This window comes from Ziziphus jujuba, chromosome 10 (assembly GCF_031755915.1).
Source record: "Ziziphus jujuba cultivar Dongzao chromosome 10, ASM3175591v1".
Classification (NCBI taxonomy): Eukaryota; Viridiplantae; Streptophyta; class Magnoliopsida; order Rosales; family Rhamnaceae; genus Ziziphus; species Ziziphus jujuba.
Window position 1 is genome coordinate 26,383,409 of NC_083388.1, and position 24,984 is coordinate 26,408,392.

The window sequence follows — 24,984 nt, forward strand, 5'->3', positions numbered from 1 at the left end:
TTGGAGGAATGCAGATTGGATGACTAGAGTTAAGGATCAAGGCAACACTAATAAGTTATTATTACATTACTGCTTTGCTTTTATTTTTTTATTTTTTAATAATTAATTTATTTTTCCATATAACATATGTATATATATTGACAATATAGACGCATGTTGGGCTGTTGCTGTTTGCGATCTTGTGGAGATGTTGCACAATAAGCAGAATCCTGATAATCCTATGCATTCCCCTTTATCGGCCCAAGAGCTGATAGACAACTATCCAGGCAGTGGTCATGTTAATGGGCATTTGATTATATAAAAACAAATGGGATTGCATATGAAGATGATTATCCTTGGAGAGGAGCAACCTCTGAGAAAAAGGAGGTCTTATATAATAAATTATTATTATTATTATTATTTAAATGTCTCAAACGTTTACTGCTTCAATGCTAATTTATTCTAATTTTTTGAGTGCAGCGGACTGAAGATCAGGAAATATATTGGGGCGTATCAGGTTTTAAAAGGGTAGATGTGCTTAAAAAAATTGAAAATGTAGTAGAAGATCACCCTGTTGTAGGTTGTTTATATTTGACAGATGATTTTAAGTACTGTCGAAATTAGGTAAGATTTTAGTTTTATTTTAATTTAATTATTATATTGGTGTTTTTTTTTATATATTTAAGTTATAATTTTATCTTATAAAATTTGATTTTTAGGACATTCAGCCTCTATTTCCCATAGTAACATATGATGATGGTAGTACTAATCAACATGGTCATGCAATGGTGATAGTTGGTCAAGGAAATGACGAGTACGATCAGTACTGGCACGTCAAAAATAGTTGGGGTGAAGGTTGGGGTGATGAGGTTTACTCAAGACTGTTAATGTCAGGATCCATCCAAAATCCTTTTCTGGAATCCTAGACAAATCCTGATCTCAAGAAGACCCTATATTAAAAATCCGACAACATCTCCCCTAAAGGTAGAACATGTCCACAATTTACCCGCACAAAAACGCACTCCTATATGATACCACCTTATTCCTCCCACTTTATTACAATTTAATTTTACAAATTTGCAGCACTTCAAATAAATAACAGAAAATCAGTGTATAATTAATAAATAAACATTCAAGACAGTATACTTTATTGAGATACAATTAAATATGAAATTTAATACAACAAATGATAAAGGAAACAATAAAAGATAGCGAAGAAAAGTAAGTAAGGCTTCTTGAACTTTCATAGTTACTTCGTAACACCGTCTCAAAATCTGTGTAGGCTTAAAAGATTTTGTCCCTTTCTAATATATAGTTAGATATGGATAAAGATTCTCTTTTGATAGGAATGTAAACCAATATTTTTTTCTAAATAATTAGTTTTATTAAAACAAATTATCTAAATGGTTGAAACCCATTATTATCAGTTTATAAAAAATATATCTATGAAAAGGACAGGGGGAAAAGGTGGATTTGAAATTGAATTCCAAATTCAAAAATTCAATTTTATATGTTTGGAAAAAAAATACTTACAAACTCTCAATGATAACTTGGTCCAGTGGTAAAATCATTGGCCAAGTTTGGGTCCAAACATCGTTTCTGGTGAAATTCCCCTTATCTAATTGTAATTTAGAAAATAAATATTAGGTAGGGTCCATACAAAAATGAGATTAAGTTTTGGTGTTGAAATATGTAAATATAAACCTATTTGTTAAATTATGGCCCCATCTGTAACTCGTTAAGTTAATAAATTAAACTTAATTAAAATATTCAGAGATTTCCTTTCCAACTAAAATTGCTTTCCTTTTGTGTCTTTTATGCTCTGAACTGGTTCTCTTTTATGTCATTGGCTTCATTTAGATTTTTTTCTATTGCAAAATATATCCCCGGAACTACAAATTTTGATTGAATTTCAATTATATTAAATTAAATAAGACAAATTGGAATCAAAGTACAATATTTTAATCTCAAAAATCAATTTTTAAAGTGTAAATAGTTTTTTGGAAAGTACGCTGGCTTTTTTTTAAAAAAAAGATATTAACTGGGACAATTTATAAGAAAACAAGGAAAAAATGAGAAGCCACAAGCCGCTTTTATAGTATATGGATATTTAATATCTCTCTCTCTCTATATATATATATAAATACGCCGGGGTTTTATTTTTTTTTATTATTATTTTTTACGTTAAGTGGGACAATTTAGTGCCTGGGCACTCAGTCAGTTTACAAAATATAAAAGGCTTTAAGTATTTCTGATTTCGATTACACTCCCATATTCTAGACCGTGCACTACCTCTCAACCTCTCTCAGTTTACATCGCTTGTTCAGTTTACATCGAAATTTTTTGAAGTACATAATTGGAGGGAGGAAAGGTGGATGACTGGAATTATAGACCAAGGGGATACTGGTAAGTTATTAGATTATTGTTTTACTTTTCTTTTTTTTCTTTTTTTTGAAAGGATTGTTTTACTTTTATTTATTTATTTTTTTCCGATTTAATGACATCTTCAAAACATATTACTATCTCTAAGAATGAAATTGGGATCCGTGTTTACTGTCTTTAAAAGATAAATACAATAATCATATAACATTAGCTTCGATTCCATTGAATAACTCATATTATATAAGCCTAGCACACCATCATTCCTCATCAAACCGAAATTTTCTCTGGCTTTCTTCCCTCCCACTGAATTTCTCTCTCTCTGTCTCTCTTGTCTCACCCATATATAAATTCTCGCGATCTCTCTCTCTCTCTTTCTCTCTCTCATATTTTATATTCTCATAGTCTTTCTCTCATCGTCGATCACTCTCTCTCTCTCTCTCTCTATCTTTGTCAGCGATCATCGTTGTTTACGATCATCTTGCTGATTCGGTTGAAGGCTCTCAATTCCTCTCTATTTCTCTTTAGTCCTCTACGATCTCATTGTTTTTGAAGCCTAAGTCACCAAGAATCAAATCTATTTTATCAGAAATCTTCTCTGCTTGAAATTTGTGGAAAGACTGAGAGAATGGTGGTTGTTGTGCTAGGCGCGTGCTTACGCCATTGAAGACCCAAGCTTTGCCTTGAATTTTTACAGAGTACATTTTTTTTTTTTTTATTAACATTGAACAACTAATTTTTTTTTTTTTTTTTTTTTTTGGCCTGTGAAAAAATTTAGTGCAATTTTTCAGTAGTCTTTTTTTTTTTTTTTCCTTTCTATTTTCCTCCTGATTTTTTTCCCCTCCTATTTTCTAACTCCAAAAAAAGCTTAATTACTTATTTTATTTTATTTTGTTCTTCTGTTCTAAGAGCAGATTTTTTAGATTTAATTGATATTTTTCTTTTGTTTGGGGATAGTTGAAGAGAAATTTGTGAAACGCTAAGTCTCAATTTGGTTTTTATTTCATTAGTATTTTTGAAAAAAAAAAAAATCTAATAGTGGAATATTTTGAAAAGAACTCAAGGGTTAGCCATAGTTGAACAAGAACTTAGAAGTATTTACTAACATTTTTTATTCTATTATTCTTCCTTACGTTATGCTTTCTTTTCTTTTTTTTTAATAAAAAAAAGTTAATAAATTATTTCTGAGAGATGTATCATATCGATTAGGCATTAATTATGGATATAATAACATATTGGATCGCATATCAAGCTGAATAATTAAGCCTTTTTTTATTCTTTAAATGCCTCAAATTATTAATACCTCAATGCTAATTTAAAGTTATTCTAATTTATCTGTACAGCGGAAGGAGACCACAAAATGTATGGCGTTTCAGGTTCTGAACATGTAAGCTTGTTTCTATTTGCCACGAACTGTACAGTTTTTAAAGAAATTGTGTTTAAAGAAATAGCATTCTATGGATAATTATCTCCCCACCAAATGGCAGGTAACTCGCAATAGCATTTTCATGTATATTATATATGCATACATATATTTGGAAACAGGCTAGGGTTTTTGATGTTAACTTCGATTGATTTATAATAGCCTGGGCACTCTATAATAGCCTAGCTTTACATTCGCATGCACTCTCTCAGTAGTGGCTTTACGTTCTCTGCCATGTTTTTTTTCACTCTTCTGGCAATCCAGAAATTAAACTATTCGAGAAAATAAAAAAATTAAACTATTCGAGAGCACAGCTTTGATTAGCTGACTTTAAGTGAGCTAAAGCAAAAAAGCACAGCTTCGATGACAGAGTAGCTTGGCTTGTGAGAAAAAGGTTGCTTTGTTTCTAAGCTGGTTTTAGCTTGCTTTTGTTTGTTGATACAAATAGAAAAAGCCTTGTAAAGGTAATCAGTCTTCATGAATGAGAATTAAGCCTTGTAAACGTTAGCAGTATCAATCTTCATGAGTGAGAATTGAGCCTTGTAAACGTAATCAGTCTTTCATGAATGAGAATTGAGCAATCTTTCCGGTAGATTTTTTTTTTTTTTTTTTTTTTCGTTCTCCTTTTTCTCCTTTCATTTAGGGTTTCAGCTTTAATTTTTACTTCAGAAATTTTTACTTAAACAGATTGATTCAAAAATTAAAAGAATGACACAATAATGAGAGAATGAGACAGTATGAAACAAAGAAAAGCAAACCTATATGGTAGCTAGCTAGGTAGGGTTAGGAGCTAATACATCATATATATCAATCAGCAAATATTTGTTTTTGATCAATATGAAAGAGCAAATATTAAGCTACACACATATACCAGCAGTAGCAGGCAAATTCTAACATATAGTCATACAGCTTTAGGGGCAGGACATGGCTTCTTTGACGAGCAGCCTGCAGGGCTATTAAGCTCCCAATGAATTACACGACAGAGAAAGAGAGAGTCATGCATAGATGAGGGAGGGGTTTTACAAAGCTTTAGTAGTGTAACACGCAAAATTAATTAATCTTTTTTTATATTATTATTATTATTTATATGTTTAAATTGTTTACTACCTCAGTGTTGATTTATTTTCACTTATTTGTGTACAGAGCGTATCAGGTTTTGAAGAGATATTTGTGTTTAAAGAAATTGAAAAGCTCGTGCAAGAATTGGTTATGATGTCGATTAGCAAGTGCAAGATGGAGGATCTTCCGAAAGAGTTGGTGATTTCAATCCTGTTACGTCTACCAGCGGAAGATCTTCGACGATGCAAAGGCGTCTGCAAGTCATTATACTCCATTATCACCAGTCGGCCTTTCATTGAGGTACGCCGGAAGATAAGGAATTCTTATATCCTTGTCAAATACGAGGATCTTATCAGTAGCAAGCATGTCATCTCTTTACTTTGTGATGAAACCTTAGAAGTCGTTTATACCCAAACAATATTATCCGATACTCCATTAATGGATTCAATGAGTTCGAAAGATCGTGTCGTCAAGGTGGTGGGCTGCTGTAATGGTGTGGTATGTCTTAGGCGTATAGATATGTATGTCTTGTGGAACCCTGCAACAAGAGATGCAAAAATTATTCCAGATGGATTATACAAAAGCAATCCGGATAAGAAAATGTTTCAACGTCGAGAGATGGGATTCGGTTTTGATCCCAAAAACAATGATTACAAACTTGTCTCAATCCAAAGATTGTTTGGAGACAATCGACGCCCTGTCCGTCCATGCCAACAAGAGGTTGAAGTTTACAGCTTAAAAGCAGGCTGTTGGAAATTGCTACCAGGTATCATCCCAACTTGTGATATTATGTCGGCATATTCAGTTGAAGGATGCAACGGTGGCGAAATGATTTCGTGGTTGGTATGGAATGCAGAGTATGGAGAACATGTCATGTCATTCGACATCAGCAATGAGGTATTCATAACAACACCTTTGCCTCCTTTTATAATTGAAAGCAGCAGTGATGGTAACTGTCGGAATAGCCTTATGTTTCATAATGCATCCCTTGCTCTTGATCATTATGTTAAAGATAGAAAGAATCAAACAGAGACCCATAACATATGGGTGTTGGGTGAATATGGTGTCAAGGAATCATGGACTAATCTATTTACTGTTGGACCCTTCAAATTATTAGGACCGAGTATAAGTGGATTTTGGAACAACAATAAGGTTCTTCTCGAGGTAGACGGAGGTGGATGTCGTCATGATCTGATTTTGGTAGACCCTTCCATCCGAAAAATTAAAGATTTAGATATTCATGGAACATCACTTCAAGTGTTTAACTACCAAGAAAATCTAGTTCAAATTAATGCAACTCCTCCTATCAACTTATTTTAATTTAGCTATTTCTGTTTTTGTTTGTTGGTCTAATTGTTTTTAATTTATCTATTTACATATGTTTTTTTGTTGGTCTGATTGTCACGGATATGATAGAGTTGATATTAATTAAGTTTTCATGGAGGTATCTACTATCTCGGACTCAAATCATTGTTTCAGACTATATATCAATAAAGCTTTTATTGTTCTTTATATCTTTTACATGTATTATTCAATTCTTTTGGTTGGCAAAAGTGTGCGAAGCGTGCAAAGTCGCCTGAATGACAAATTCTTATTTATCGGAAGTTTTCCAAATTTGAGCAGCCACAAAGATTAAGCCATCTAAGACTAGTTAACTTACAACTGTCGGTGGGAAGATCCTAAGTCTTCTGCGGTAACGCAGAAGAAAGGACTGAAGATTTTTGAAACACCCAATTCTCAAGGGTACCACTTCAATCATTGTCTTAAATTTTAACCATCTTATAGTCACTGGAAAGTTGCAAATTAAGGAGGGATGAACTGAACTACAAACTCAAACTCAAACTCAAGCTAGATGTTAATCCTATTCAGAGACTGGACAGGGTTTTGAGTGAGAGTAATCCTTTAACGCCAATACAAGGGGAAAGTATGAGAACATGTATGTCATATTTTCCAAAATCACATTTTCAAATTGAACAAAAAAGAAATTCATAATAGATTAATAGCGAATAATAATGCATAATAACAGATGACATATGAAATTGCCATTTTTTTTTTTTTTGGGGTGTTGTCCTTTTCTTCTTGCTTAGCATAAAAAGTTGAATAATTTGCTTGAAGCGTAAATAAGATTAAATGTGAAATTGACAAGTTTTCTTTTCTCTGTCAACGCGTGATTCTTTTTTATTTTTTATTTTCAATGGTTTTGGCATAAGAAGTAGAATAATTTGTATTTAATGCAAGCTAAACACAATTCCATTAACGTCCAAAACAAAGTAAGAAATTAACTAAGCATAAATGGATACTAGAATGATGAAAGGAGTCACCTTACATTAATCTGGAAGAGATGCATCAAATTCTCTTAGGATTTGGTTGATCATCTTCTTCTTCCTTGTCAGAGCTTATAAAAATCACACCTCCACTGGCTTCAAACGCATTCCGGCTTCTCTTAGTTATATTATGTTCGACATCTGGTTCCCTATCATCTTGACTAAGGATACCAAGTCTCTCTGCATCTTGGGCATATAATAGTTGATCCCACACTTTGTGATGGTTGAAAATTGATGCACTGGGTTGAAAATAAATGTGGCATTACAAGTAGATGAAAAAAAGTTTGCTTGTTTCTTAATAAAATCCTCAAAGATGCTATGGTCATACCACAGGAACATGTGATCAGATTCTGCAACTCCCCAAGTCTTGCTAGCCATCATCCTATTCCAGTTCATAAACCAGTTGAACTTATGGCCTACACCATTGTTCCTCTTCAATGAGCATTTACATGATATCCACAAAGGTAAATTACGATCGCAATTCCTGAATGCAACAACAATACAGAGAGCAATACCCAACAAGTTGGAGTGCCAATTTAGAGGAAGCTGGATATTCAGTGAAGATCCCTTTGATGGCCGCGTAAACCAATCTGGAGTTTCATCTCCCTCTGTTTGGTACGTAAACCAATCTGGAATTTCATTTCCTGGACACCAAATTCTTAACGAGGGTGATGCAAAGAATGGAAATTCCTGTCTCATGGATGGAAATGGATTAGAAAGCATTTAAACAATCATTGATCATGGACGAAAAACTTACATTCTATGTAAACAATATATATATATATATAGAGAGAGAGAGAGAGATAGAAAGAAACAAACAAACAAACTTACATTCTTAGTTTTTAATGTAGAAGCTGCCATACGCAAAATTCTGATATGTACATCAGCCATTATTCCCCTGCTTGCTTCATGATCCAACTTCATACAATTGAAAAATTTTAAATCCAGGCTATGTTGGCATGCATCCGAATTTGCTAAAGAAGTTGATAAAGTTGGGAATTTTTCAAGTTTTGAGCAGCCAAACAAGGAAAAGTGTTCTGTATTGTTTAACTTATTGATGCTGTCTGGTAGAGCTTTAAGCTTGCAGCAGTTGTCAAGGTTCAATTCTTTAAGCCCCTTTAGATTTCCAATGGAAGAGGGTAGCTCTTTAATTCTTGTTTCATCCAAATGGAGGAAGCGTAAACTTTCCAAAGGCTCTGATATTTCCGGAATGTATCTCAATTTTGAGCATCCAGAGAGAGAAAGAAATGTGAGAGCTTTTAGATTATAAATGCGAGTAGGGAGACTCTCAAGCCTTTTGCAACCTTTGAGATAAAACTTAACTAGACCAGACAGTTCGTCTACTGATGATGGCACTGCCTTTATCGTGGTTCCACTTATATCTAGCCGATTTAGAAACCTTGGAAGACTTGGAAACATGTCAATGGATGCACAGGCAGAGAGACTCAGAGATTTGAGTGAATCCATATTACTAGTGCTGCTTGGAAGATTCATAAGGGCTTTACAGTTGTGAAGATTCAAAGACTCGAGTTTGTCCAGAGATCCAATTGATGAGGGAACTTCTTTTATTTCTGTACATCCTTCCAAAACTAACTCTTTCAAATTCCTGGATAGCTCTGGAAGTTTCTTAAGTTTTGAGCAGCATCTCAGGTTCAAAGAACTGAGCTTGCAATGATATTGCAGAGTTGGAGGAAGTTGAAGCAAACTTATACAGTATTCAAGATTTATAGTCTCAAGGTTCGGACCGTGAGCAAGGTCTGGGATTTTAGTCAAGTGCTTAGAGTGACTAAGATCCATCTCTATTAACTTCCCAAGATCCTGCAATTAATATTTAAGAAAAGTTATCAAGGCAAATAATAATGGCCGTGATTGCTTGGCATAGCTCTTTTGAAATTCACACAATGTGGTATTTAATATCATAATTAAATTAGAGCATACCTGAACGCCATTCCAAAGTTCCTCAAGTTGGCTGTTAGGCATTTGAAGGATAACAATGTTCTCTGGACTAAAATATGATGGCAAAGATTTAAGACGATCTCCATCCCAATATAGATATGTAAGTGCATCAGGAAGGCAATGAAGACCTTGAGGAAATTTCAGTTTGCATTTCTCTTCCTCATCAAAATTATAAATTTTAAGCAACCTTAGATTATGCATCTGTGAGAAGATTTCAGGGCTCAGAATTAACTTTCATCTCAGATGTATTTAGGAATATGCCTTCAACTTTTGCAGATCCCTAGAAAATAAATGAGACATATAGTAGCATACAAAAACTTCAGTTAACCACTGGAAAACGGTATATCTGGTACCAATTTTTTGTTGCTCATAAAGAAAAGAAAGAAAAGTCCAACTTCTTTAAAAGGAAAGTCAAGCATCTAGTTCACTTACCCTGTTTCTTTTGAACACATCATGGATATTCTCAGTTTTCCATAATCTACTACGGTCTCCAGGTTGTTTAATAGTCTTCTCGGACAATTTTTCTACCCATTTCTTGCAGCTGATCATGCATTCACAGCTTATTGTTGATGATGGTTATGAGAGACTTATCAATCAAACTTTGTATTCCTATGCTTGCAAAGAGGCCACAACCATCAAGTATTCTTTCTAAAAAATTTGTATCATATCCTTTGAAGAAACATGCAATATCAAGAAATATATCTTGCTTCTTATCATCTAACTCACCATAACTTATTTTCAGCACACTTTGAATGTCCTTTTTTGGAACTGCTTCCAGTTTATCCAGTGCACTTTCCCATTCTTCTTTGCTTCTCGAATAAAGGACAGAGCCCAAAACTTTAATAGCAAATGGATTGCCACATGCATAATCTACCACCCGTTATGAGAGTACCAAATGCTCTGTTCCCACAGTGTTTCCCTTAAAAGCATTTGAATGTAAAAGATCAAAAGCATCATAATCGTTTAACCCCTCAACTCTGTAAATGTCATCAGCTACTTGCCTTAGTACTTGCACATTTCTAGCTGTTACAATTATTCTACTTCCATAGGCAAACTGATCATGATTCCGAACTAAAAATTCTATCTGACTTGAAATATTGACATCATCAACAACAATAATTGGCGCAATCTGTCTTTAATAGATGCGTATTCAACAAATGAGGAGCCCATGTTTATTTTTTCTTCCTCTTAACAGTTTAGAAAAAAGCTTGTCTCTTAAATGATTTATTCCATGTTTTTCTGATTCTTCTCCAACACCTTTCAAATTGATAAGACAATTGGTTAAGTACAGCACCAGCAAGGGTGGTATTGCCTATACCACCCATGCCCCAAATACCTACAACTCGAACATCTGGGAAATCCATACGTAATAAGGACTTGATTTTCTTTATACGCTCTTCAATTCCAACCAGACCCTTTACTTCACTTATTGACAATTTGTAATTCAACTTCTTCAAAATGTCTTTAACAATTCCCTCAATCAACTTGGACTCGGGCCTACCATAAAAGTAATTAAGATACTTAGAGAACATGTTAGGAATATATACATATATCTATATGGCAGGGGAAAAAATATGAATAATATAGGTAGACTAACCGGGATGATTTTCTTGTAGAACGATCAAAGGTTCTATGGGATAAATAGAAAAAAAACTAAGTTTTAGAGAGTTATACATACTTGGTGACCAGTGAATCCCACCCAGATAGATTGGCTGCTTCTGTCAGAGCAGCCCTCCATTAATGCACTTTGTTCATCCTGCTCTGGAAACGTTCTTCAAGTTCAGTAAATGCAACTGCATAACTGCCCTTCTGTTTCCGTACATGGGATGGATCTTGGCGACAAAAAACAGGTATCACAATCTGTCCTTTTTCCCTGCATTCAAGAATTTGAACAAGCTCATCCAAGCACCAAGTGGAAGAAGCATAGTTTTCAGAGAAAATGATTACTGAAAGCATTGCTTCCTTGATTACTTTCACAAGTGCTGGTGAAATTTCATCACCTCTCTCAAGTCTGTCATCTATGAATGTATGCACCTTCTTCCTACATAAAGCTTCATAAAGATGGCTGGTAAAGTTATCACGGGTGTCCAGTCCCCTGAAACTAACAAAAACAGCATACTTCTCTTGGGGACGCATATAAGAATAAGAAGAAGAAGAAGAGGAAGCCATATTCAAACACTGCTAATCCAGCCAGAACTATGACAAAAAATGCCAAACTAGTTCAACACAGCCAAACTAGTTTAATTTAAAAAAAAAAAAAAATGAAAAAGCACCAACCAGAGGTTAAATTACAAACTGCTTGGATTTTCTTAGATACTTCCTAGCCTCGTTTATTCAGAGAAAGAAATTTAGTTGAAATTACAGTGCAACTTTAATTAGAATATAATATGATGTTGATGACTTTTTAAGTTGGGAAACTTGCTAAAAAGAAAAAAAGTAAAAAGAGAATAAAATTTATAGGACTTGAGAGCTGTTGAAATCAAATCCCAACGAACTAATTAATCTGATATTGCTAAACAACAAATTACTAGTCTAGGTTTCAGTGACTGTGAATGCCTGTCGGCCATGTGCCAATAAATTAAAGAAAGACGCTAATCGCATCATCTCTTTTGGTAGGCCGGTGGATGCATCTTTTTCTTTCTTTTTCATACACAATACGTGCCTTTGCATGGTTGAAAGTGATAGGATCAATTTTCTTTTTCAATTTGTTTATGAATCTCCATTAGTGTCCCATATACCCCGGGTTTAAAAATCAAAATCCATCCCTTCTTTGATTAAAGAAACTAGAAAGGCCCATTAATTGGTTAACATTCTTAATTAATACTATTAGTGTTTAGGAGTTAGGACTACATAGGATAATCCAGACCCTACATACTTGTCAGATATATGGTCAAAAGTGTCATCAGCTAATACCAACGACTAGGTTACACTGGTACAAATGTACGTTGAACATTGTAATATATTGTACGTGTTTTCCAAGTATTATTTTCTTTTTTTTCTGCAATTTCAGAAGAGATAGATTAAACCCATTTTGAAATAAAATAAAATAAAAAATAGATTATACTCTTTATTTGTTTTTAAATACAAGAAATGGAGTGTACAACTTTGTTGCAATGCACATGACAAAAGCGCAAACAGGCCTAGCCTTCAAATATATAATTCATTGATATGATGACGAGCAGCTATTTTCCCTCAAAACAAAAACCATAATCATCCGGCGCCCCTGCTTAATTAGAACAGCAAATATTTGCCTTTGGCTTCCATTAACAATTCTTTGTTTCGAGTACTACATAAAACCAGAAGGCTAATAAATATAATGAGAGAATAGTAATGCTATATTAAAGAGATTAAAAGAAGAAAAAGAAGAGGAACGCATATTAATCTCCTTCAAATCTATATGTTAAGACATGCAAACTGTGATTATGGACATTGAGAAAGACACGTCACAGACACTCCTTTCGAAAAAAACTTGCAATTCAAGTTAAAGTGCTTGGCCTTGCTTAGGTAACTTCATTGTTCCTTCAAGGAAGAAGCAGAGTACCTTTTAGTATGCTTACCACATACGAAATAATTAAAATTGCGAGTATAAATTCTATTGCGTAATTACCAAAAATAAAAATATAAAGGGAACACAGTTCTGTGGACTTGAAAGTTCTTGAAATCTAAATCCCAGTAAACTAAAAATAATCTCTTTCAAAACAATTAGTGGAATCTGTTCGACTCCCCCTGTTAAATATGATATTGTCAATGTAGGCCATAAGGCAATAAAGATGCTTTTTGTTGCTTTATTTTTAGGCCCGTGAAATTTTATTCTTTTTTTATTTTTTTTTTAACAAATATATGAAAGTTTCTGATCATACTCCATTTTCTATATAAGTATATGTGCCTCTTACTGAGATTAAAGTTTTGGGATCTTATCCTTTTTCATTTATTCATCAATGATAGTTTTCCACAGCATTCTTATCACCTTCTTTTATTAGCGCTGTTGGACTCCATAGGATATCTAGACCATACATACTGTCTAAAAATATGCTTCAAGGACCAATCTAGATCTTTCATATGAAGGAGTATTTTATAAAGTTTACCCTGAGTTATCCTATTCCTATAGTTTTAATCTCTCTAGTTCGTTGTTAACTGTTTTAAGTTCATCAAGAATAGTTGGACTGGAATTTGAAGGAAAATATTTCGAAGGGTATCGTTACTCATTACTAATGGAGATATCTAAGTCATTACTAAGTGTATCAGGAAGGGACTTGAGAAGATGTACTATGCACTACTTGATATAACCTTTGAGAAATCTCAGATTATACAAATTGAGAAGACTACTAAGACTCGTCAAATACACATGGAATAAGCCTTCAACTAGTACAGTTCTCTGAAATCTAAATGATCAAGAACAAAATGCATATGAGATGTAGAAAAACCAGTGAAGGAATGGTGTTCTCTTTAGAAATTGAATTAGTCTTTTATTAATAGCACACCTCAATCTATTTACAATTCTATTGCAAATATTAGAACCATCCAAAGAATCAATTACCTGCTGTCGATTGACTTTTCTTTCATTCTTTTTCAGCTTTGCGTGAAAATCAAAAACAGCAGCATAAGATCAACATCATAATTATTATTTCTTCCCTAATTATTTTAGGATGTGTTTTCTCTTTTTCTTCCTGTTCCTCGTCCAAGTAATAGTCATCAAATTCTCTTAGGGTTTGGTTTGCCATTTCTTTGTCCTCATCGGAACTTATAAAACGCATAGTCCTACTTACACTACCACTTCCCCTGCCACTGGCTTCAACTCATCCGGAGTCTCTTAGCTATAATGACATCAAAACTCTCCGCATCCTAGGCATATATAGCCTATACAGATAACCTATGTTATTTTGTTGAAGTGCCTCGATTATTTTTGACATTATGAATGCTGAGGAGGCAGAGGCTGTGGCCTCTTTGTAATTTCCTGTGGGATTCTTTTGGCCTTAATGCATTTTTTTTTTTGGGTAAAAAGCTTTAATACATTGGTATTTACCCAAAACATATATGTATGTCTGTGTCTGTGTCTGTGTCTGTGTCTATGTGTGTGTGCATATATACAGGCATTGTAGAACTCTGTATACATATGTATACACACTATTTCTCATTGTAGAACTCTGTATAAATATATATTTATACACACTATTTCTCTCTTTCTTTCTCTCTCTCTCTCTCTCTCTCTCTCTCTTCTAAAACTTGATCATGGCAGTGAACCATTTACATGTTTTCAATTCTAATTCTCTGCATAACATCATATTGTCAGATTGAACACTGTTTTGTATTTACATGATATTCTAAAGTCATAGTTCGTACGCAAGCCATGAGGAAAACCGAGGCCAATACTCAAAGCAAAATAGATGAAAGTACAACTTCAGCGATAAATGCAACTTAAGTCTTTATTTTGGAAACCTCGCAAGCAAAAAGTATCTTCAACTTCCACCATTAAGAAATCCTAACTTGGTCAGAATTACATCAATATACATGTATAAGGGAGTGTTCATGAACCAAGATATTTCATAAAAAAAAATCTTTGACAAATAATCTTAGTCTGAGCAAATATATCCAATTAGAGCATCTCAAATTTATCACAAACTAAATTATATATATGTGAACAAGGTTAGGTTCCAAAAATAGGACTAACTTGATTGACACTTTAGGATGAGGCTTATCGGATTATTTACAAGTGGTATTCTAGACATGACTAGGCTTGAACCACCAACTGACCATGACTCACTAAAGAAAGTAAAGGTGTCTTACAGGACACAGTTCAAATGAACATGATGGATTGTAGAGTCTCATTTCGATCATAGATTGCTTTAATAATGATAAGAATAAAAAATAAATAGTTAAAATAGAAGGACCGTAATAATATGCATACTAGATGGCATAAGCAATTGACAAACTTTCCTTTCCTTTGCTTTACTCTGGTGTTTTTATTCCCCCTTAGCACAACAGAGTAGAACATTTTTCATTTAATGCAAGCCAAACACAATTTAAGTTGGTTTTAGAGTCCAAAAGAAACATAAGAATCTAATTAAAGCTTAAATCGACACTAGAATGATGAATACGAATCACCTACGTTGGTATACAAAACGCAAGATGATTTTTTTCTATTTTCAAATTCTCTTAGGATATGGTACATCATCTTCTTCTTCATCAAAGTCGATAATAAACACATTTCCATTGGCCTCAAATGTGAAGTCCAGCTGCACCACACTGCACCAACAGTGTGAAACCAACAGTTCACCATTTTTTACAATAGCCATTGCTGCATTTAACACCAAACTCCAACTTGCTCAACAATTGTGGGCAATCGCAATGGTCGGTGCTGAATGTCAGAACCGATTGAAAATGGTGAACATGCAGCCAAATTTGTGAGCCTATAAATAGGCTCCATCCCATAGTTTTCATTCAACCCGTGCAACCTCAATATCACCCAAGTGAGGAGTGTTGAGAGTAGTGTTTAAGTTCCAGAGAGAATTTGACAGTGTAAAGAGAGGTTCCACGTGAGAATTCTCCAAGAGAGAAGTTTTTATTTTTGTAATTTTATTTCCAAATGAGTAATAGAATTAATTTTTATTTTTCTTCTCATATTTTTTCTCTCAAGTGGTCAGAGAACCACAACATCAAACTCATTCCGGTTGCGTCTTTTAGCTTTAGCTGCTTCTACCGTTGGTTTCCTAACATGATAAATGATAGCAAATCACTCTGCATCTATTGGGCATATAATAAGCCGATCCCACTCTTTTTTACAATTGAACTTTTTTCCTGACCTATTAGTTGCATTGAATTTAAATGAGGCATTCCAAACAGAGAACCAATAATCAGCTTTTTTCTCATTAAAATCCTGAGAGATACAGGAATATGTGATCAGAATTCGCAATTCCTCTTGTGTCATTATCGTTATCCCATCCATTTACACTCAAACAAAAATGGAGGTATTGACCATCATTTATCTTCAATAAGAGATGGTATGAAATCCACAGACTCCAACAAACAAGGCAATCCTAGAATGCAACAACAGCGCATAGAGCAAGACCCAAGAAGTTGGTGGCCAATTAAGAGGAAGCTTGATATTCATTGAAGACCACTGAGTTTGGAACGTAAACCAATCAAGAATTTCATTTCCTAGACAAGAAACTCTAATTGAAGGCTATGAAATCCTTGCATCATGGATGAAAATAAATTAGAAAGCATATATATGGATTTGTTTGTGTGGTGTATGTGTGTATGTATATATATACATATAGAGAGAGAGAGAGAGAGAAACATACACTTTCAACTTTTAATAAAAAAGTTGCTATATGCAAGACTTTCTTTCTGTACATCAGCCATTATCCACCTACATGCTTCCTGTTCCAATTCCAGGCAATTTAAAATAAAACTTTTTAAATAAAAGCAACCCTACCTTCTTCAAAAGGAGCTGGAATCATGGCAAGCAAGAACTCTACAGTGCCTCTTGGATGTAAACAATCGACTTTTTCATTACAATGAAAATGTTACTTTCATTAAACTTGTATGACATATATACATGTATACACTTGTACGTGTGATTGATTCATCATAAAGCTGGACTTCCTGCAAAGGAGTAAGGTTCTGAACTCCAAACCTGAATTCAATAACTTAAAGATATATAATAGATATAATCACAAAGTGAACAAAAGATGTTAACCGTATTGGGAAACAGCATAGGATTTGAGTGAGTCTGCTAAGTGCTAACAACTATGTGAGTAGCAAGTGTGAGACAATAAGCCCTAAGAAGTTAACAATAATTCTTCTCCTCTGTTATTGTCTGGTCCTCTTTCTGGCTAAGCATAAAAAGTAGAATAATTTGTATTTAATGCATACTAAATATGATTTGGAAACTATTAGTGTGCAACAAAGGAAATTAAAAAAAAAAAAAGGGAAAAACTAAGCTCAAATGGATACCAGAATGGAAGAGAATATGACTTGCCTCTTAGCATTCGGTTCATCTTCTTCTTCTTTTCTGTTGTAGAAAACCATTCTGTTTGAACGCATTTCGATGTCTCTGAGTCCCTTCCACTATTAGTTCCCTGCCATCTTGATCAATGATACCAAATCTCTCCGCATCTTGGGCATATAGCAGGCTAAACCCACACTTTTTGATGGTTGAACGATCAATATGTGTGAAGAAGTAAAATGAGGAATAGTAGCTTTCAGGTTGCTTACGAATCTTGTCAAACATGCCATGGTCATACCACATGAACAAATGATCTGAATTCACAACTCCTCTTGCGTCCTCATCCATCTTCCAACCCTTCACAGACCAACAGAATATGTTTGATCCATATCCATAATTTTTTCCCCTAAATGAGAAGTAGAATAAGATAGTTAGATCCCCACCATCACTGGTAAAGTTCTGAAATCCTACAACAGCACATAGAGCAATACCTAAAAAGTTGGCATCATTCCAATTTAGAGGAAGCTGGATATTCATCATTGAAGGTCCATTACATTGGTAGGTGAACCACTCAGGAATTTCGTTTCCTGGACAACAAATTCTTATTGAAGGTTCTATATTAAAACGAAATCCCCATTCTGGTGGGAATAGTGTTTCAATTTTTAGTGATCAACTTGCCATACGCAAAATCCTCATCTGTGAATCAGCCAGTATCCTCCTACATGCTTCTTGATACAATTTTAGACAGTTAAGAAATGAAAGGTCTTTCTTGTTGATTAATTTGGATGGAATACCGCTGCCTTCACATTCACTAGGTATGCCATGCATTTGGTTGTCGTAAGAGGAAATATGTGAAATAACACTTAATATTTTAGTAATGCTGTCAGGGAGAACCTCAAGGTTCTTGCACATAACCAAGTTCAATTCTCCCAGCTGGCTTAGATTTTCAATCGAAACAGGTAGCTATTTTATTCTTGTTCCATCTAGATGGAGACAGTGTAAACGTTCCATTGGCTCCCAGATTTGTGGTAAGTATTCCAGTTTTGAGCAACCAGATAGAGAAAGAAAGCTGAGAGATTTTAGATTACAAATCCTAGCAGAGAGACTCTCAAGCCATTTGCAATCTTTTAAGATTGCATTTAACTAGACCAGCGAGCTGATCAATGGATAAAGGCACTGCTTTTATGTTTGTTCCACTTAAATCTAACTCACTTAGAAATCTTGGAAGATTTGGAAATGTGCCAATGGATGTGCAGCCAGATAGACTGAGAAATTTGACGGACTTCATATTACATATGCTCCTTGGAAGACTTATAAGGTCTTTATAGTTCTGAAGATCCAAGGACTTAAGTTTGTCCAGAGATTCAATTGATGAGGGCAGTTCTCTTATTGCTGCACATCCCTTCAAAACTAAGTCTTTGATATTCCGAGATAGCTCTGGAAGTTTTTCAAGTTTTGAAAAGCATCTCAGATTTAGAGAACTAAGCTTGTCATTGTATTGGAAAGACGAAGGAAGTTTAAGTAGGCTTCTACAGTATTTAAGAGTTAGAATCTCCAAGTTTGAAGCGTGTGAGAGATCTGGGATTTGAATCAAGTGCATAGAGTGACTAAGATGTCAGGACCCGTCCCTAATCTCAGGGAAACCCTATCGGACCCTCCAATGGAAAATCCGACAGAACCTCCCCTAAGGGTTGGACTTACCACAATTTCCTTGCACTAAAAATATACTTCTATATATACCACCTTATTTCTCCCATCTTATTACAATTTAATTCCACAGATTTGTAGCACTTCAAATGAACAACAAGGAATCAGTGCGTAATCAATTAAATAATACATCCAACATAGTATACAGAGTATTAATAAAGGTCTAAGTGTAATAATTAATACAACAGAGTATAAAGAAAATTATATAATAAGAAATGAGAAAAAAAAAGACTTCTAGGAGTTCCAAGAACGATCAAACTGTCAAGCTCACCCTGATCGAACAATGCCTACCACCTAAGCCTAAGGGAACAAAATTTGAGAATATGATATGCTAATCATCTCAGTGAGCGACCCAGTCTACTAACTACTAATAATTAAGTAATTTAGTAATAAATAAATAAATACATGAATGGTTTAGTAATAATGGTTGAAAATAATTTTTCTCTTAAAACCCTCACGGTCACTTAGTTGGAAATGTTTCCTTTTTAAAACGTTTTCACAAAACCCGATGTTTTATGCCCCAAGATTTAGAAAATAATTAATCAATCAATTTACAAATAAAACACAACAAATTAAGAATCCAAAATTAGAATGAGAATAATAATTGAAACGAAAATAAACTTTTATAACAATTACTAAAAGATTAATAACATATTATCAATAAATAATACAAAGATATCGATGAAACTCATATTAAAACAATTCAGGAAATGATCAAATAATTAGAATAACTCAATTAATTGAACAATTAAGTAAAGGAATAATTTAATCAAAATAAAACATCCATTTAAAATAAATGGTAAGAATAAAATAAAATGAAAGAAAATATAATATATTAGAATTGATTTCAAAATACCAAAACAATTTGAATAATAAATTCGTAAAATCATTTTTATAAAAATTGCGTAACTTTTAAATTTAAATAATTAATAAAACACTGTTAAATACATTTTTATTAAAATAGATTTTTAAAATATTTCATATTTGAAAATCATGTTGTGAAAACCATTTGATGCACACACTATATACTAGTGGCGCCAACGATACCGAGCGTCTCGAGAACCGCCAGATAGGAGGTTAAAGAGAGAAATCGGCATATGGTCGCGTAGCGTTCCACCCTGACGCTGCAAATAGGCATCCTGGCCATGGCAGGGGGTGGCTACGGCCAATACCAACTTGCCGACCCTCGATCCGATCGCAACCACTGGACAACCCATATATCACTTGCGCGCTACTGTCAGGACCCGTCCAGAATTCTTTCCCCGGAACCCTAGACAGCCCTGATCCCAGGGAAACCCTACCGAACCCTCCAACGGAAAATCCGGCAGAGCCTCCCCTAAGGGATTTACTTACCACAAATTACCTGCATTGAAAACACACTTCTAACAACATCCCCTTATTCCTCCCACAGACTACAAACTGATTCCACAAATTGCAGCACTTCAAAATAAAACAACAGCAGCAACCCAGTGCATAAAAACAACTACACGTCCAATACAGTATACAAAGCATTATACAACAAATGTGGAATTTATAAAATGACAGATACGGAAATAATACATGACAGAGAGGAGAAAAGGGAAGCAAAACTTCTTGAACCTTCGGCAACGAACTGAGACGTTGGGCTGGCCTCGGACAATCAACGTCTCCAACTTGGACCTAGGGGAACGGAATTTAAGAGTGTGAGATGCTAATCATCTCAGTGAGTGACCCTATCTACTATACAATATAATACCACAGTAATACAGTAGATAGATAATAATTAATTGGAAAATAATAATTTCTCTCAAAATCCTTACAATTCTCTCAGTTGGAAAAGTTCCCCTTTTAAAACATTTTCACAAAACCCGATGTACGTACTCCCCGAAAACCAAGACATCAAATAATTTAATAACAACAAACAAATAATTAAATACCCCAAATATAAATAAAATGTAATAAATTATAATAAATAATTTTTTGAACACCTTTGGGGTTTTAAACTTTAATTGCAATTTACACCGACGCACCACACCATATACCGGTGATGCCCTCCGATACCCAGCGTCCTGAGCACCGACTGGCGGGGGGTTAAAGAGAGAAACCTGCAACGGTCACTTCGGCGTCCCGACAGTACCGCTGCTAAAACCATCAACCCGGCCAAGGAGGGGGGCGGCTGTGCACAACAATAACCTTGCCTGCCCACGGTCCAATGGCAACTCACGGGTGAAGTAATAACCGTGCGCTAAACCAGATAATAACCGCGCACTACCACATGTCCATACACCATACGCCAGAACACCAATACTATATGAGTGCGTCTAAAAATAAACATTAACAACCAACCGTACCGTTTTCCAAAATTACCGTGGGAAGTATACCAAATTTCCACAAAACACCATCCCACATATTTTTATTTAATAACCCGGTACGAAACAGCGATAACAACAAACCACAATTAAATCACACCACATGAGCATAATTTAAATACCAATTAAACATAATTAATTGTCCAAAAATGATATAAAATCCAGACACAATCAATTACTGAAAATACTTGCTCATGTGTAATAAATACCATTTAATCACAATAAAATAATAATCGGGAATTTCTTAATGATCCAAAATTTCATTTAGCACCAATGGGTAAATATATATATATAAAATAATATTTTTCCCGATTGTATTTAAAATACACCACATGAGCACAATTTACAGATATCAAATTAATACCACATAAATACAATTAATTACCCCAAAAATATTTTTAAAGGTAGGTCACTCACCTGGAGCACACAATTAACCTATGATCCACCACGGGATCAATTCTACGACTCATCGATGCTCCTAGAACAAAATTCACAGACAGTCAAATAAATTAATATTTTAATCGGCACCGTCGCGGGAAAAAGTATCGATCCGGACGCATCAGCGATTGGGTGGCTGCAAGATTTGGCTGGCCTGTCGGTTTTCAAGTGGACTTCAAGGTGGGGTGGCACATGTACGGAAAGGGTGGCCGAAAAATGGCAAATTGGCTGTGGCCGGTGGTGGTCTCTCCTCTCTCTCTCTCTCGTCCCCTCTCTCTCTCCCTCTTCCCCCCCCCCCCCCCCCCGGCCCACATGTGTTTTGGCCAAAATAAAAGCCACCCGCGGGTGACATTGTTCACTCACGGGATTGGTTGAAAACATGACATGTGGCACACACTATTCACTCAAGTTAAAATATATATCATGGTATTTGGAAAACTTTGTATGTCCATAACTTTCAAGCCACATGTCCAAATCGAGCATGCCGCAAGTCTATGAACTCGTATCAATGAGTACTTTACAACCATGCATGAGTCAAAGCTCAACTTTGCACGACAAAAAGTTTGGACCTCAACTTGTCTTGCTCGTAACTTTCAAACGGTAGCTTCGTTTTTTATGTGCTACTAGTTTATGAACTTGGGACAATATGTACTTTGAAATGGTGCCTCAGTCAATGCAAAATCCCATCCATAACAAAAAGTCAAAATTTTGACCCTCTCGGTCAATGGTCAACTTCGATCAACATGCAAAAATTTCGACGTACTTTGGGACGGGGTGTTACAAAGATCCATCTTCCTTAACTTCCTAAGATGCTGGAATGATTAAAGAATTAAGAGAAATGGTTATGGTTGGTTTATTACTTGGCATAATTTACTTGATAATGTACAGCATTTACCAAAATGATGTTACTTTGTTTAATTTTTCGAATCATTAATAAAGTGTTATGTTTTCGTTCAAAAAAAAAAAAAGAAAGAAAAAAAAACAAACCAAAAATAAATAAACAAACAAAATGAAACTAAAGCATACCTGGACACCATCCCAAAGTTGTTCTAGTTGGCTGTAACTCATTTCAAGTATAACAAGATTCTCTGTAGTAAAATTTAATGGCAAAGATTTTAAAGAGCATCCATTCCAATAGATGCAAGGGCATCAGGAAGATATTGAACATCTTGAGGAAACTTGAGATTGCATTTATTTTTCTTATCAATTCCATAAATTTTAAGCAACCTCATACTACACATATTTGAGAAGACTTCAGGGCTCAAGTTTACTTCTATAGTCTCACAATTATGTAAGAATATGCCTTCAACTATTGCAGTTCCCTGGTAATTAAGGAGCATGTGAATGGGCATAAATTAGAATATTGGAAAAAAATATTTATAGCCAATGTCTCCTTCATTAAGGAAAAAAAATGCAAATTTTATTTAAGTTACAAAGTTACATACTGAATTTCTTTTCAACACATGATAGACATCCTTGATATTCCACAACCTACTGTGCTTTCCAGGCTTTTTAATTGACTATTCTCGAATAACTTGCCTACCCATTTCTCTTAATAGATCATGCATCCATAGATTGTACCCGCTCATGCATATAAGAGACTTATCATGGAGAATCCGTAGTCCTATTCTTGTAAGGAAACCACAAGCATCGAGTATACTTTCTACAAAAGCTGGGGATTGATGTACAGTAAAGAAACATGCAATATCAAGAAATATATCCTTTTCGTTGTCATCCAATCCATTATAGCTTATTCTCAACACAATTTGAATGTCCATACTGGGAGTTCTTTTAGTTTTTCCAATGTACTTTCCCATTCTTCATTACTCTTAGAATAAAGGAAGGAACCCAAAACTGTAAGAGCTAATGGAACGCCTTGTGCATAACATATCACCCTTTTTGACAGTGTAGAGTAATCATCTGATATGGAAGATTTTTCTTTAAAAGCCTTTGAACAAAAAAGTTTATAAGCCTTATCAAAATTTAACCCCTGAATGTTGTAAATTTTGTCAATCACTCTACTTAGTACCTGCTTATCTCTAGTTGTTACAATGATTCTACCTCCATCACCAAGCTAATCAACATCCCCAACTAAAGTATCTAACTGCTTAAAATGATTCACATCATCAAGAACAATAAAGACCTTTGTTCGACGCAATCTAGATATAACAGAACTTAATTTAACACATGAGAAGCCCATATTTGTTTCATCTTCCTTTAGCAGTTTAGAAATAAGTTTATCTCACATATAATTGAGTTCGTATTTTTCAAATTCTTCCCCAACATTGGCAAGAAAGTAACAACTTTCAAATTGAGAATAGAACTGTCTAAATATAGCACCAGCAAGAGTGGTCTTACTGATACCACCCATGCCCCAAATGCCTATAACTCAAATACGAGGTGAGTTAATACATAGTAAGGACTCAATTCCCTTAATATGCTTTTCAATTCCCACTAGACCCTTTACATTTCTTATTGAAAACTTATAATTCAATTTCTTCACAATGTCATGAACAATCACCCCAACCAACTTGGACTCATGCCTAGCAAATATATATAAAAGAAATATTTCAAATACTTGGAGAACATACTACGATTACATATATGTATATATGAAAAACAGACTGAAAAAAAAGAAAAAAGGAAAAAAAAAAGCCATTATTAGCTAGATAAGACTAATTGGGATCGTTTGCTTGCAGGGGTTGATCAAAGGTTAGGTCAGTGTAAAAGGCCAAAATATTAATAATAATAATAAGTATGAAGAGTTATACATACATGTTGACCAGTGAATTCCAGCCAAACATATTGGCTGCTTGTTCCAAAGTAGCCTTCCATTGATGCACCTTGTCCATCTTGTTCTCAAAACCGAAACGTTTTTCAAGCTTGGCAAATGCAGCTTCATAATTACCCTCCTCTTTCCTTACATCGGATGGATCTACGCGATAAAAAACAAGTATCACAATTTGTCCATGTTTTTTCTTGCACTCAAGTATGTGAACAAGCTCATCCAAGCACCAAGTGGAAGACGCATAGTTTTCGGAAAAAATTATTACTGAAATCTCTGAATCCTTGATTGCTTTCCAAAGAGCTGGAGAAATTTCATCACCTCTCTCAAGCCTATCATCAATGAATGTATGAATCTTTCTCCTACTCAATGCATCGTAAAGATGGCTGGTAAAGCTATCATGTGTATCCTCTCCCCTGCAACTAATAAAAACATCATATTTGCTTGAGGAAGCCATGTTCAACCCACTGCAGATCTAAGATCGAACTAGAACTATAAGAAAAGATCCCACTTGACCTTCAGTCTTCATCAGGTTCTTAGGTTCCAGGAAAGTGCCTAAATAATTCCATCAAAAACTTATTTGTTCATTATCATATTTTCATCAAAAACTTTTTTTCCACTTTTTTTTGTCCAATTTT

The 24,984-nt window shown here is 34.6% G+C and overlaps 3 protein-coding genes and 1 pseudogene across 6 annotated transcripts; 1 reads left to right on the forward strand and 3 right to left on the reverse strand.

Moving 5' to 3' along the window:
- The first annotated feature begins 2,226 nt into the window (after window positions 1-2,226).
- Window positions 2,227-6,352, forward strand: LOC107412414 (putative F-box protein At5g52610). 4 transcript variants are annotated; one of them, XM_060812078.1, is made up of 4 exons: window positions 2,227-2,385; window positions 3,702-3,745; window positions 4,925-5,737; window positions 5,958-6,182. In XM_060812078.1, exons 1-4 carry the CDS (start codon window positions 2,355-2,357, stop codon window positions 5,967-5,969), a joined length of 900 nt encoding a protein of 299 aa, XP_060668061.1. In that variant the 5' UTR covers window positions 2,227-2,354; the 3' UTR covers window positions 5,970-6,182. The 4 variants fall into 4 exon arrangements, with proteins under 4 accessions (XP_060668061.1, XP_060668058.1, XP_060668060.1 ...); XM_060812075.1 differs by having other exon boundaries at window positions 4,925-6,352; XM_060812077.1 differs by lacking the exon at window positions 2,227-2,385 and adding an exon at window positions 2,566-3,056 and having other exon boundaries at window positions 4,925-6,352.
- Window positions 6,353-6,897: 545 nt separating this feature from the next.
- Window positions 6,898-11,483, reverse strand: LOC112490587 (disease resistance protein Roq1-like; annotated as a pseudogene).
- Window positions 11,484-17,116: 5,633 nt separating this feature from the next.
- LOC132799719 (disease resistance protein TAO1-like) lies at window positions 17,117-18,668 on the reverse strand. The gene is made up of 2 exons (XM_060812178.1): window positions 18,218-18,668; window positions 17,117-17,655 (listed from the first exon to the last, which is right to left on the reverse strand). The coding sequence occupies exons 1-2, from the start codon at window positions 18,666-18,668 to the stop codon at window positions 17,117-17,119; spliced, it is 990 nt and encodes a 329-aa protein (XP_060668161.1).
- A 4,008-nt stretch (window positions 18,669-22,676) lies between these two features.
- On the reverse strand, window positions 22,677-24,803 carry LOC125420159 (disease resistance protein RPV1-like). Its single transcript, XM_048466697.2, has 4 exons — window positions 24,337-24,803; window positions 23,645-23,720; window positions 23,342-23,509; window positions 22,677-22,883 (listed from the first exon to the last, which is right to left on the reverse strand). Exons 1-4 carry the CDS (start codon window positions 24,801-24,803, stop codon window positions 22,677-22,679), a joined length of 918 nt encoding a protein of 305 aa, XP_048322654.2.
- Between the last annotated feature and the right edge of the window lie 181 nt (window positions 24,804-24,984).